The sequence below is a fragment of the Rattus rattus genome, chromosome 13 (genome assembly GCF_011064425.1).
Source record: "Rattus rattus isolate New Zealand chromosome 13, Rrattus_CSIRO_v1, whole genome shotgun sequence".
NCBI lineage: Eukaryota > Metazoa > Chordata > Mammalia > Rodentia > Muridae > Rattus > Rattus rattus.
The window spans coordinates 72,008,842-72,021,927 of record NC_046166.1 but is presented as its reverse complement, the minus strand read 5'-3'; the positions used below and the strand labels follow the sequence as shown (position 1 = coordinate 72,021,927).

The window sequence follows — 13,086 nt, the reverse complement described above, 5'->3', positions numbered from 1 at the left end:
GTAGCATCAGCAGTGTATAAATGGTAATGCAGGAGCGTGTCACAGTGTGTCAGGCCACAGGCCAGATGGGCTGACGCTCTTTTGTGACAGACTTAGTTACTGCTTTGGGTACAGACAAACACACAGGTGTGTGCCCACATACTTACGTACACAGGGTGTGAGGAGTTGGGCAGTGGACTTGGTTATTGCTGGTCCCAGGCCGAGGGAGGAGCCCGGGAGAGCCTTGGCTATGGCAGCCTATGCAGATCAGTGTTTCTCAGCTGAGACCCACAGCCTGGTGGCCTTCAACAATGCCAGGCAGGGTTCCCAGACGGCTAGTGTTTGGCTCGTGTTTCTGTTGCTGTGGACATGTCCTCTGTCGTGAATCACATCTGTGAGTGGGTGGGTGTTACCATAGGAGCTAGAGCCTGCGGGCATCCCCAGCCCACCGGTGACCCCAAAGAATGACCTTGTAAATTGTCACGCAGGACTTGAGGTTGGTAAGACACATCTGTAGGTTTGTTTGTTCTTGGAGAGTCTGCATGAGAAGTGCCAGGTTGGGGCTGACTGTAAACTGGACTCTGTCTTACTCACGTGTCTCCACTTGCACACGGAGGTTATATGGTGGGTGTGGGTAGACTGATAGCTTTTGTAGGGGTTGTGGGGCCACCTGGCACTTCTCATGCTGTTACCCATGGAAACCACAGTTGCTATTCATGCTAAGGTTTAAGAAGTCCACTGTTTAGATGAGGGGCTTTGGATGGACTGAATTATAATAAAAGGGGTACATCTATGTTGCCTTCCCCAAACCTGTAGTGTTCTAGAAGTGGGCTATGAACATCCAGGGGAGGCTGCATGTAGTTTTGCAGGAAAGCAACAGCAGATCTTGACTCCATCGCCCCAGGGACCACAGTGTGAGGAAGACAGTTCTCTACTGTGCAGTGTGCTAACATATTTAAGCTCCCATGATGGGACTTTATGTAAAGTACTAGAATATTTTCTGGTTCTATGGTTACATGACGTTTTCCCCCAACCTAGGTATTCAAGAAAACAGTTCTATGATACCACTAAGCATAGTAATATTTCAGTTAGAGTGTTAAGTATGTGTGTTAGAAACTGTTGTTCTTAAAATAGTAACTTACAAACCCAGCCTTGCTGTCCTTCATTGTTTGGTTGAAAGGCAACTACACATTAAAGTACAGTCATTTTAGAAATGCACGTTGTGTTGAAAGGTGGGTGGCTTGTAGTGGCCTGGCAGGTGTCTGCCGTACAGACAAACAGTCTCCCTTCAGACCTGTAAGCCACCATCAGCTCCAACAGAGTTCCCTCTGCCCGTCTCAGCCGGGACAACCCAGAGCACAGTCCCACCGTACACTTCGATTGGATTCTTGGGTGCCCTTTGCACACAACACAGCAATTTCACACCCAGGACCCTGTCACGTGTTTTCCACTGACAACTGGGGCCATACAGTTTAGTTCCTCAAATCCAGACTCTGTCCCTCTCAGAACAGCTCTGTAGAGAAGGTTGTCCCTTTGGTTCCAAGTTTTGACTAGCTGCTTGATGGTTAACTAGAGGACAGCCTTCAGCAAAGTGTCCGTGCTGAGTCTGGGGCCCCACTCGTCAGTTACCTAGTCTGAAGCATTAATGCTAGAAGCAGATTTTCAAGGGAGAAAAGTCTGAAAGAGCCGAGGGGAAGTACACGGGACCACGCTGGTCTGGTAAGGCCACGAGGCCTCACTGGGCCTCACCTGCTGGTCCTTCTCAAGCCCATAGTAAGTTTAATGTGACAGGAGTTAGTCACCAAGACTTTTTAATTTGGGACTAACACAGACATCAGCAGTCAGCCCGAGCAGAGCACTTGGCTGCTGAATAGCTGTGGGAAGCCTGGAGAGCCAACCCAAGTGCTGTTCCCTGGTCCCACCTCCTCACCCAGGAGCTGGGGTCCGTAGCTCAAACACTCAGTCTTTGGGATCCTCATGTGTGGGCACTTTCAGCACTGACTTCCTCTAAAGACACCGCCCCCATGTTGGAGGCACACACAGACCCACATGGTGCTTTCTCTGTGTTTCCCTGTGTGACCTGTGTGACCTGTGTGTCTGTTAGTGCCCAACAGGAGAGGAGCTTCAGAGTGGCTCCTGCTAACTCAGGGAGGCTGTCCAGAAAGGACATCTTCTGTCAGCTGCACCCTGCTGAGGCAGGGGTTTGATATTGTCAGCCTGCTGGGGGTTTTAAAGCATGTTCCTCCCTAGGACTTGAGACAGAGAGAAGATAGGTGGTTTGTTCTCACTAGAGCGCGTAGCTGCAGCCCTTCCCGGCTGGGATCCCATTGTGTGGGTCAGTCTTTGAGAAGGAATAGACTCCGAGCAAATTAGGATGTTGACAACTTTCTACCTACTCACATGGGATTCAAGTCAGGAGTGCCTCACCATATACAGGCCCCTCCTTTTACTGGCAAAGTTGTGAACTCCCCAAGGTATTCCCAGACTGTCATTCTGGGCTCGATTGAGCTCTTTTCGGTGCACAGCTTGCAGACACTCAGAGGATGACCCGGGGAGATGTACTTTCCTGAGGCCAGTCTTCCAGGCCCCATAGTTGCCCCAGGGGACAGCTATCTGTCCCTACATGCCAGGGACTTATCATAAGCTTGGGCAGCAGGGGCTCAACCTCAGTTCATTCAGAGCAGCACAGGCTTGGGTTAAATTGTGTGCAAAGCTGCTCTTCACAGCCCTGTCTCTCAAACACTATTCCAGGGTTTCCATGCCAACGAGGGTGCACAAGAAGTGCATCTTAATATCTGATATGCTTTCAGAAAGACATACCAAGGGCACCCCAGAAACACAAAAGCAAATTAACCCCCTTTCCACATTCATCTTACCTCACACCATGTGCTTTCCTCAGAAGAGCTGAGACGAGCCCAGCCCCAGCAGGCGTCCATGTTCACACAGAGCCCGTCGTCCTTGCTCCAGTGTATATCTGGTGCTCAAAACCAATAAGAATAATCACCCCATGCAATTCCTCCTGGTATCTGCCATTCGAAGGCCAGTGTCTGCGGCACAGTGTCTGCCACATGAAGTGGTCACCAGTCAGCCTCTGTGCCAGGACCGTATGTATGCCTGCTATGCTGTGGGTAGTGTCCTATGTGTATCAGGGGGCCTGAGAATGTTTTCACTGGGTGATCAGTCAGTAAACCTCACTTTTCCTAAAAAACCTGTGTGTTACAATGTTACCGATTTTTTTTTTAAGACATTGCTGTATGCTTACAGCCTGTCCTTGATGTTTTAGCTGTGAATCTTAGCCCTTAACCCTGAGCTACTTACCACTCCAGCCCCAAAACTTTCTTCAGTTGCCAGACTTTTTTCATTGATAAGCACAAGAGTTATGCATTCTTTGACGGTCTGGCCTTCCCAGCGCTGCTGCTGTGTTAGAATGGTTTGCATTCTTTGACGGTCTGGCCTTTCCAGCGCTGCTGCTGTGTTAGAATGGTTTAAATAAACTTCGTGTGCTGAGTGCAGTGTGGTCAGACCTTTGGTTCTTGCTGTTGGAGATTAACATATCTAAAAAGTTAAAAGTTGGCAAAAGAGGCCGTTTTTACTCCGTTCGCCTCTGCTGTTTCCTTTGCTCTGTAATGTCTTGGTTGGCCACACTCAACAGGCAGACAGCTGGGGGAAAGTGGTCAGAGACTTTACTGTAGTCACTGGTGCTGTGTAAGTGGTGTGTAGTGACATAGGTGCCCTTTCTTGTTCCTCAGTGGCACTCACATGGGGCTTCTCTTCTTAATGACCCAGGTTCACGCAAAGAGTCTGCTCCACAAGTGTTGCTTCCAGAAGAGGAGAAAATTATAGTCGAAGAAACCAAAAGCAACGGGCAGACAGTGATAGAGGAAAAGTAAGATGGCTTTCTGTTCCATTATGCCGCCCCCCCCCCCCAGTCCATCCCATGGGTGACGTCTAGGCTTGGGGTTAGCCTGAGGTACCCAGGTGGGCTCCTCTCTGAAGTTACAGATTTAGACAAGGGGACTCAGTAGGCAGAGCTTGGGCTCTCTGCTGCCCGAGGCGGCCCTGGTCCCGGCCAGTCTTTGCCCCTTTGTCTTTTTTTCGTGTGCTTACTCACTCTCCTGTTCCAGGAGCCTCGTGGATACGGTGTACGCACTAAAGGATGAAGTCCAAGAGTTACGACAGGTATGCCAACCAGTTTTTACTTTTAATCAGTTGGTTTTAATAGGAGAAAAGGGGAACTGTTTAACACGGAACTCTTTGTGTACTAAACGGAACCACAAAGTCTACCGCCTTTCCGAGCAGTGACGGGCGAGGGCTGGAGAGATGGTACAGCGGGTGAGGTCCAAGCTCAGCTGACATCCACAGGGCAGCTTATCACCCCAATCCTTGGGTATCGACTGCTGCCTTTTGGGTTTGCTGGAGTGATGTAGGATGCTGTCCACTGTGGTACCTAGCCAGCTATGTGTGTGACAGTCTTTTGCCTAACTTTAAGTTGTGCTTTATTCCTTTGTATGTATGACATGGGGTGGAGCATGTGGCATAGCGCATGTGGAGTTGGTTCTCTTCACTCGTATGTGGGTTCTGGGAATCAAACTCAGGATGTCAGACTTGCCCTGCAAGCATCTTCACTGCTTGAACCATTGTGTGATGTGTATGTTCAACGCTGGTGGGCGTGCAGGCGCTTTGGAGGGACAGGGCAGCGATGTCCTGAGGGTGGGGCAACTGGACACTTGGCAGTGCCTATCTGTCCTTCCCCATGTGTGGGGCAGCGTGCTGTCCTTCCTTCCTGACATCATTCATTCAGTGGCTGGGGCTTCTGCTCTGCTTTTGGCTGGATAGGAATTAAAAATGGTAACAGTAACATTGTCCTGACATGGTCACCAGCCCCTTCCTTCTGGCAGGCAGTTTTATCAAGTTGTCTTCATGCGTGTAAGTGGGAGATGGCCATTACTCTTCAGGGTACATTCACGGCTCAGTTTCGTTGGCCAGCCCCCTCCCCCTCCCCCCAGCCTAGGCGACCTGAGGATTGAGCTAGGATGAAGGATGCTGTGGTGCTGAGGTAGTGAGCTGCTTTCGTCTGCTTGCCTTACAGGATAACAAGAAGATGAAGAAATCCTTAGAGGAGGAACAGAGGGCCCGCAAGGACCTAGAGAAGCTGGTGAGGAAGGTTCTAAAGAACATGAACGACCCTGCTTGGGATGAGACCAATCTATAGGCTGACTTCATTCTCATAGGCTGAAGACCAGCAGCTCCTGGACAAGGCTGGGGCCCTTGGTCCCCAGCACAGTGACATTCAGGACTAAGGAGGTGGTCTTCAAAAGGCGAGCAGCAGTGATGAGCTGTTGCTGAAGTAGCTACATGTGAGTTCTAGACACCGAGGCCTGGGCCGAGTGAGCACCTCGCAGTACACCTCTCCCTGCAGTGACTGACCAGAGTCCTCGGCTTTGGGACTTGAGTTGAATCTATAAATAGCTTTCCTGTGTACTCCTTGTAAATACTGAGATCTGAATGAACATGTACCTGAGAGGTGACTGGGCTAACCCTCTTGCTAGGATTTCCTTCTCAGCCTTTCTGGCCACAGGGATCTGAAGTTGTGTTCCTAAAGTGTTGGAAGCAGAGGTGAAGGGATGCCCGGGCAGCGTCTGACTCGTGTGCAGTGTAGGCTCCGTGGTGCCATCAGGAGCAGGCACTCAGGCACAGTGGATTTGTGTGTCTCTCTTAACTGCAGTATTCCAGTCCCGAGCTACGGCAGTACCCAGGGCACCATGGGTTCTAGGAGGGTGCACTAGAGACTGGTGCCCGCCTCTGCGGCGCTGTCCTGCCTGGGCCCTGGGTCACAGTGTGGAGAAGTGGGCTAGCCTGGTGTATCTTGGCCCTGTACATAGTTGTTATTTATTCCATATTCTCTAGCCGGTGCTGCCGGGCAGGGTTTGGCTGCAGCCAGCGTTGTCCAGGCCACTGAGAGTCCTCTTAACCCTGAGCAAGACTAAAGCAATACACACCGCAGTGGAGCAGCGCGGAGAGCCTCAGTGCTGCCCCCGCCTCCCTTGCTGCCTCCCCAGGCCCAGATGGGCCCTGGAAGACTGGTGGCTTCCAAGAGGCCCTGCTTCTGTTGGGCCAGGCTTGCCCTTGATTTGGCAACAGTGACAGTGACCTCAGGAGCTTAGCTGTCCCCTTCCTTTCTCCAAAGAGGTTGTTTTGAAGTCAGAGATACTTCCCCATAGAAAGGTGTTTGTCTTTAAACACTGAGGAGCAGTGTGGCTGCTGGGGCCTCAGCATAACCTAGGTTGTGACCCAGCTCCTGGCCGCTCGGCCTCTGTGCAGGTTTCTGAGTGGGTGTGTGGAGGCCCTTTGTGCTCTTTCCTTCCTCCACACTCTAGCTGGGTGCAGTGTCTGAGTTGCGTCTGTCAGGATCCACCAGAGCCTCCCACTCCTGTTAGCATTTTACCAGCCCAGTCTGTGCCGGGTGAGAAAAGCTGAGGTGTTCTTTCTCTTTGGTAAGCCCTGCTTCCCAAGCACTCTCTGACCCAAAAGACACTGCAGCAGAGGACAGTGTGTTCGCTGTCACAGTGGATCTCACCTCAGGAACAACGCTCCTTGCAACTCCACTGCTGGCGACTGGTGCCTGGGGTTGCTGGACAGCTCCTCCACCAAGAGCAAGCGAAGACCATCTCTGCCGCTGTCCTCACCCCCGCCGAGGTGGCTGTGCAGGCCCCAAGGACAGTTTTTACAGACCTGCCTTAATGATTCGCTTGGAGACTTCCATGAGTATTCATGTTCCCAGTATCCCTACCCTGGACAGGGTGGTTAGCGTCGTGTCAGCACGCCACCCTGTCCTTCTGAGGATCCAGTGTCTTCCAGGCTCTCCAGGGAGCGAGAATCTGCACCCAGAGCAGTCCTTTTTAAAGCTGGCGTACACACCCCGTTCTCCCTCCTGCATCTCTGCGGGTGGAGCTCTGATACCCACAGCACAGGGCGCCTCTCACCAACTCTAACTCCTCCGTGTTCTGTAAGGGATGAGGGGGATTAAGCCATTTCCTGTCCTCTAGTGAAGCACTTTCCGTTCTGAACCATGCTGCCGCGTGGCAGCCTCTGAAGCTCCACTCTTCTCTCCCAGTTGCTGCCCACGCGCCCTGTGCACCTCATGCCAACCCCTCCTTCCCTGCGACACTGCAGGAGCCCGGTGCTGGCAGACCGCACCCGGTGTGACTGCTGCAGTGTGTGTGCTGCCCCCTCCAGTTATTAAACTCCTTATTTTCCTATCTCACCAAGGTGTCGCTCCATCTTCCTTGGGACGCTCTCCCTGTGTGTGTGTATCCTGGCTTTTTAGGTTGGAAATCCTCATGTGTCCAATGCAGGAAAATACTGTTGAAATCTTGTGGGAGTATTTAAGGGTCCATCAAGTTGGAATAACAACTGCAGTTGGGATGTGGGCCATTGCGAGGATTCCGTGTTCTGGAGGAATCGGGTGTCACAAGAATCGCCTTGTGACAAGAGTATTTCTGTGTGCCGTTAGGTCAGAGCGCTCTGACACTTCCTGGAGGCTGGGCGTGTCCCTGGTGAGCGTGTCTCTTGCTCCAGTCCAGAGGGTTGGGAGACACCCTCAACGTTGGGAAAAGCTGCCAGTCAGAACTGCAAAGCTAGGAGCTGCAGGGACGGGCCTGGGATACGCTGGCCTTACATTTATGACATGGCGCCTGGGACGCTCAGGGAAGGAGGCAGGCCTTGGGCTTGTGTTAGCACATGGTTTCAGAGGTGGCTTAGCTCTGTCACATGGGGCCTGTGGTAGATGTGAAGGGTTCACTTATGGAGGCCAGGTGCAGACGGGAGGGCCAGGGACCAATAGTCCCCTTCAAGGACACACCCAATTGACCTACCTTTGATGGTTCACATTTCTCCCAGTATTACCAAGCCTTCAGCGCCAGGATCTTTGGTGTCACTAAGGATCCAGACTGTAGCATGGGCCAGCTTTCTTTCAGAAACCTTGTTCTTGCCCAGGGAAAGTGAGCTAACCTGGTAGGTTGGTTACTTATCTGTTGCTGATAGAACCAAGGCAACTTACAGAGGGAAGTGTTTAACTGGGCTTGTGGTGTCAGACAGAATCCGTGATGGCAGTCCCATCACAGGAATAGCTGAGAGCTCACGTCCAACCACAAGTGGGAGGCAGAGAGCACACGCGGAACAGCCAGTCTTTTGAATCCTCAGAGCATGCCCCCAGTGGCACTTCCCCAAGTACACCTCACCTAATCCTTCCTAAACAGTTCCACCAACTGGGGGGAGGGGGAGCACTGGCGGGGACCGTTCCTGTTCAAACTAGAGCTGCTCACCTCAGGAACGTAGACTGAAGGAGTTGGTCAGGAGACCTGTTAGGAATTTTGGGCCAGATTTCAGAGACGCAGCAACAGCGGGCCTTCCCAGGTTTGCCCCCCTCCCACCCCCATGGTCTTCAGCATCTTCCACAAGATTGCTCTGTGTCATCCAGAAAGCGAGCCTGCAAGCCGTGAATACAGAAGTAGGCCAGACGTGCACCCCACACGGGTTGAGGCAGACCTCAGTCCAAGCCCAATCAGAAAGGAGTATGAGCTGGGTTTGGGGGGAGCAGCTACTCCAGTGAGCACTCTGTTGGGACACAGTGGTGATGCCCAATCTGGAAAGGCTCCATGGCGGTGCAGGACTCTGATCTGGTGGGCAGTGCCACCAGTTGCCAAGGCAGCCGTGTGGAGTACCCAAACAGCCACCGTTCTGGTGAGAGAACCTGGAGCAAGTCAGAACCTAGATTCTCAAGGGTTTCTGGTTACTTCAAGAGAAAATGACTAGAGATCTGTGTTCTCATTGGCCCCCTGCTCTGCACACTTGTTTGAAGTGGCCTGGTTTAAGAAATGTTACACCTTTGCCTTTTTTGCAATGGTTTTAAATTCTAGAATCCCTACTTTTCAAGGAAATGCAAGCAGTGTGGCAGGACACAAGTTATAGGCACCTGCAAGAGAGACCGACAAGACGGACGAGAGAGCTCTACTCACCCTGCCAAAGGCTGGGGTGTGCGTTTGTGCCATCTCTTTGCCCAAATAAACCACACTGTCTGGCTCATCGACTTCCCTGAGGGATGCAGACGGCTTCCTGGGGTAGGGGCACTTGCTGTTGTGAAAGCATGCTAGCAAGTAGCCATGGCTCTCAGAGATGCTCAAGAATAGGGTGTGGGGGCTTCCCGCTCTCCTGTGTGTATCGTGGCCCTAGGCAGTGTCGCAGTCCTAATGTTGCTGTGCACGCACAGGATTGAGTCACTCAGGGTGGCCTCTGGCTTGCAGCAGTCTTCCTGCTTCTGCCCTCGGGGGCTGGAGTTAGTGTGCATAGACCTTTTGGTTTGGGGCTTTTACAGATGCTTGATTCTGTGCCCCAGGCTGCCCTCAGACTTGTAGCACTCCCCCCTGCCTCTGCCTCCTGAGCCGGAATTAGCAGGTGTAAGCCTTCATGGTTGTTAGGAGTAGAGGCGTAGATGCTATCTAAAACATTTTCTCCATTCCTATCTGTGCTCTGGACCTGTGCCCTAGCTGTGACCTGTGCCATGCCTCGGGCCACACAGGCGCTGTGATTTGTCCCTATCTGGCTCCCGTACCTGGGCAGCTCTCACAGATTGGTCTCCCGAGTGGAAGGAAGCACTCATTCCTCTAGGGAAAAGACAGCCGTGGGCCTGTGCAGTCAGTCCTTGCACAGCCTCTCCAGTGCTCTAAAGCACTGGGTGCTTCTTGGGGTTGGGGTAGATGCTGCTCTGTCAGCCCCCAGGGCCAGCTTTTCACATGGTTTGAGAAATCTCTTTAAAAGGACACAGTAGCAAAGTCAGGCTCCAGGAAAAGGGCATACACAGAGTGAACCAGCTGGAAGCTCAGTGTAGGTCATTAATATGGTGTCCCCATGGCCTGCAGCTTTTCTCAGAGCCAGGGACCCTGCCCTGTACCCAGCTTCCCATCAGATCATGGATGGTGAGTGGGTTACAAGACAGAGCTGCCGCCCAGCACAACCACAGCATCTCGAAGCTTGTGAGTCTGGTGATGAGCGGTGGCCGGACATGAGGCTTCTCAGACCCTCAGATGGGACCTCAAGTCTCAGTCCCACTCGGCTTGAGGCTGGGAAGGAGCAGCTGCCTTCACAACCAGGGCCTGCTACCTGCCCACCCGTCCTTTCCCCCACCCCTGTTCCCTCCTCTCCTTCCTGCCCCATCCCTGAGTCCCCATTGTAACCATCCCTCCCTCATCCCTGAACACACGGCCCTCCTCCAGCCCTCGACAGCGGTGCTACCCGCCATCTGCTCCTGATGGCAGACTGAGCAGACGACAAGCAGGAGGGCGGACAACAGCCGCTCCAGGTCATTGCTGTCTAGGCACGGTCCCTGGAGGACAGGAGCCAGGGTTGCAGTGTGGATCTGTCCGAGAGTCACTGCCTGTGTCCCAGCCCAGGTCCAGGGTGTTGAAAGCCACAACCAGCATTCCTGTCCTGGTCCCTAAGTGCCGGGAGCCTTGGCTTTCTGTGTTTTTTATTAGTGTTCTATGAGGCAATGACTCTCACACTGGTATTTCCATTGTGAACACATCGCACCCATTAGCCTCGCCTTTGCCCTCCTCCCTCAACTGCTATTCTTCTCCCCATATCATCCCCCCTCCATCTTGATGTAACGTGTGCACACACATGTAACCTTGGTTGCACATGTGAGAGAAAACGTGGCCTGTTTGTCTCTCGTCCACCAACGTGCTAGTTTCCCACGCTATGTCTCCCTGCCAGTGACGTAGCTGGTGCTTTATGGCTGAAGAAGACGCCACTGCAGATGTAGCGTGTGCTCTTCCTTCCTCTGCTGAGGGACACCCAGACTGCTCCTTCACTTTGTTATCACGGATCATGCAGCAGGGAACACGGATGAGCAGCTATGTCCTTGGTGTGCTGACCTAGAACCCAGGAAGCTGCTCAAAGAACTCCAAAATGGGTCAAGCACTTTTAAAACCTTATTTATACTCGGAGAGGCAAGTGGAGTGCAGCTTTCTGAACAGGACTTGGACAGCTCTGGACATGAGTAACCATAGCTTACAATAGAGGGGCTTCTGCACAGCAGCCCCTGGTCTGTAAATACCTGCATCTGCCTGAATTCCCCACTCCGCTGCCCCCAGCCTGGCTCTTCTCACCTCTCAGTGCTTCCCCATTTCCCAGCTTGGCGCCTGCACCAGCACCCAGCACCTGCCCCTGCAGCAACGCTGGGGAGCCTTCGTCCGTGGTCTGTGAGGAGTCCTGTTCTCAGACTCTGACCCAGCCTGTCCTCATGCCCTTCCCTCCCTTGCCTTGCCCTTACTCACCCCTCAGTGACAGTAGTAGATGGTCGCTTTGTGGAAGTGCAAAGCTCCCTATAATACAGTTGGGGCCTGCAGCTGCTGCCTCCCAGAAGGGAACTGTGGGTGAGGGGCAGGCACCTTTCTCCCAGGGTGCTGTTGGGGAAGGTTTGCTCTGGCCTGTTTAGGCTCCTCGGCTGTCCATGTTGTGACCAGTTCCAGGCCGGGCCTCGGGGTGCCTGTCAGAATTCGCCGTTAGGCACTCCTTAAATGGGAACAGTTCTGTCCTTTAGATTACTTGTGCTGAGGGCAGGAGTGTGGAAGGGAGGTCCTGTGACGGCCAGGTGAGCATGAAGCAGGTGTACTGCTTAACACACCTGTGGTCTGGACACCCCCATCTTCCAGGAGCTGTTGAGGTCACAGCAGACGCAAGTGTCAGCCCCCACCTCAGAAGCAAACGGGTGACCTGGAACCATCCACAGCCACAAACCAAGAGACAATCACAACTTAACGCCCTTAGGGGTACTGGTGGGAGCATGCATGGGGCAACTAGGAAGCAGGGGGCTTCGTCGTAGGTTTCAGATGCTATGAGATTACACCCTTAGCCCTTGGCTGTGTGGATGCTAATGCTACATTGACACATTGTAAAAGGTTTTACCTCAGATATAGGGAAATGTTAGGTTTAACTCAGAAAAAGGGCACTAATGGCTGTTAGAGGACTGAAACCAGCCCTGGATTGTTTGGATGTAGATCTGAAACATTCCAACTCTTCACTGCTCTAACTAGCCGCTCAGCTCTGCAGGGGTGTGTGACTGTCTTCTGGGGTTTGGGGCTAACATACAACACATTAGTGACAATGGAGAGACAAGCATCTCTGACCAAAAGTAAAGAGGGCCTCATTCACCACTGAACCAGTGTCCGCCTGGCACGTGATGGCAGAAAGAAACCCCACTGGAACACTCACTGCTGCCAGCGATACTGTTTGTGTAAAAAAAAAAAATGTAAAAGTGTGTTCAAAATCATGGTGCAAGATAGAATATTTCTCTAGAAATCAATTTTTAATAGGTCAGGAGCAAGATAATACATTTTTATTAATAACAGAAAACATTAAATAGAAATAAAGTGGAAGAGGAAAGACCTGAAGACCGAAGGGTGTTGGGACGGTTGGTGGTTGAGGCAGATGACTGTGGTGCTGGTTTTGGAGTTCCAGACTAGAAGGGTCTGACTCCGCTAAGCTATTTCATGCCATGCCTAGGAAGCCCTGTATTTTGTCGCTTCTGCTCTACATGTCAGAGAAGAAGTTCCGCAGATTGTGAGGGGATGGGAATTAGCAAGAGTGTGCAAGAACCATATGAAGAGGAGCACACTAGGAAGTTGTCAACGCTGGTCCCCACTGACAGGGAGGAGCCTCCAACAAAGGGCAGACATGGGCGACAGACCTGGTCTGAGTGATGACTAGGATGCTCTGTGGGCACACGGTCTCCATTCTGCTGGTGGCACTGCGGGCTGGGAGCATCCACACACCTTCCCTCCAAACACACCAGGGACCTGAGACCTGGGCTGTCTTGGACTTGGGTCCCCGCCTCTGCTGAGTTTGGATGTTCCTGCAGCTCAGCTCTGCTCTGTGGCAGGGTTCTGCTCTTGGGAATTTGAGAAACTGAAAGAAGGGGAGCCCAGGCAACCCCTGCTTTCCCGCCCTCCACACAGGCAACCCCTGCTTTCCCGCCTTCCACACAGGCAACCCCTGCTTTCCCGCCCTCCACACACCGCAAGGCAGACTGATGGTTCCTCTGCACTTAGT

At 52.5% G+C, this 13,086-nt stretch overlaps 1 protein-coding gene across 4 annotated transcripts in view; it reads left to right on the top strand.

The window, feature by feature from the left end:
* Positions 1-5,507, top strand: part of Arhgef7 (Rho guanine nucleotide exchange factor 7) — a 106,681-nt gene extending 101,174 nt beyond the window's left edge. For all 4 annotated transcript variants that reach the window (XM_032919254.1, XM_032919253.1, XM_032919256.1 and 1 more), the window contains 3 exons: positions 3,766-3,865; positions 4,104-4,158; positions 5,069-5,507. In XM_032919254.1, coding sequence (XP_032775145.1) covers positions 3,766-3,865; positions 4,104-4,158; positions 5,069-5,191 — 278 coding nt within the window. In that variant the 3' untranslated portion in view covers positions 5,192-5,507. The remainder of the gene's footprint in view (positions 1-3,765; positions 3,866-4,103; positions 4,159-5,068) is intronic.
* The last annotated feature ends 7,579 nt before the right edge of the window (positions 5,508-13,086 follow it).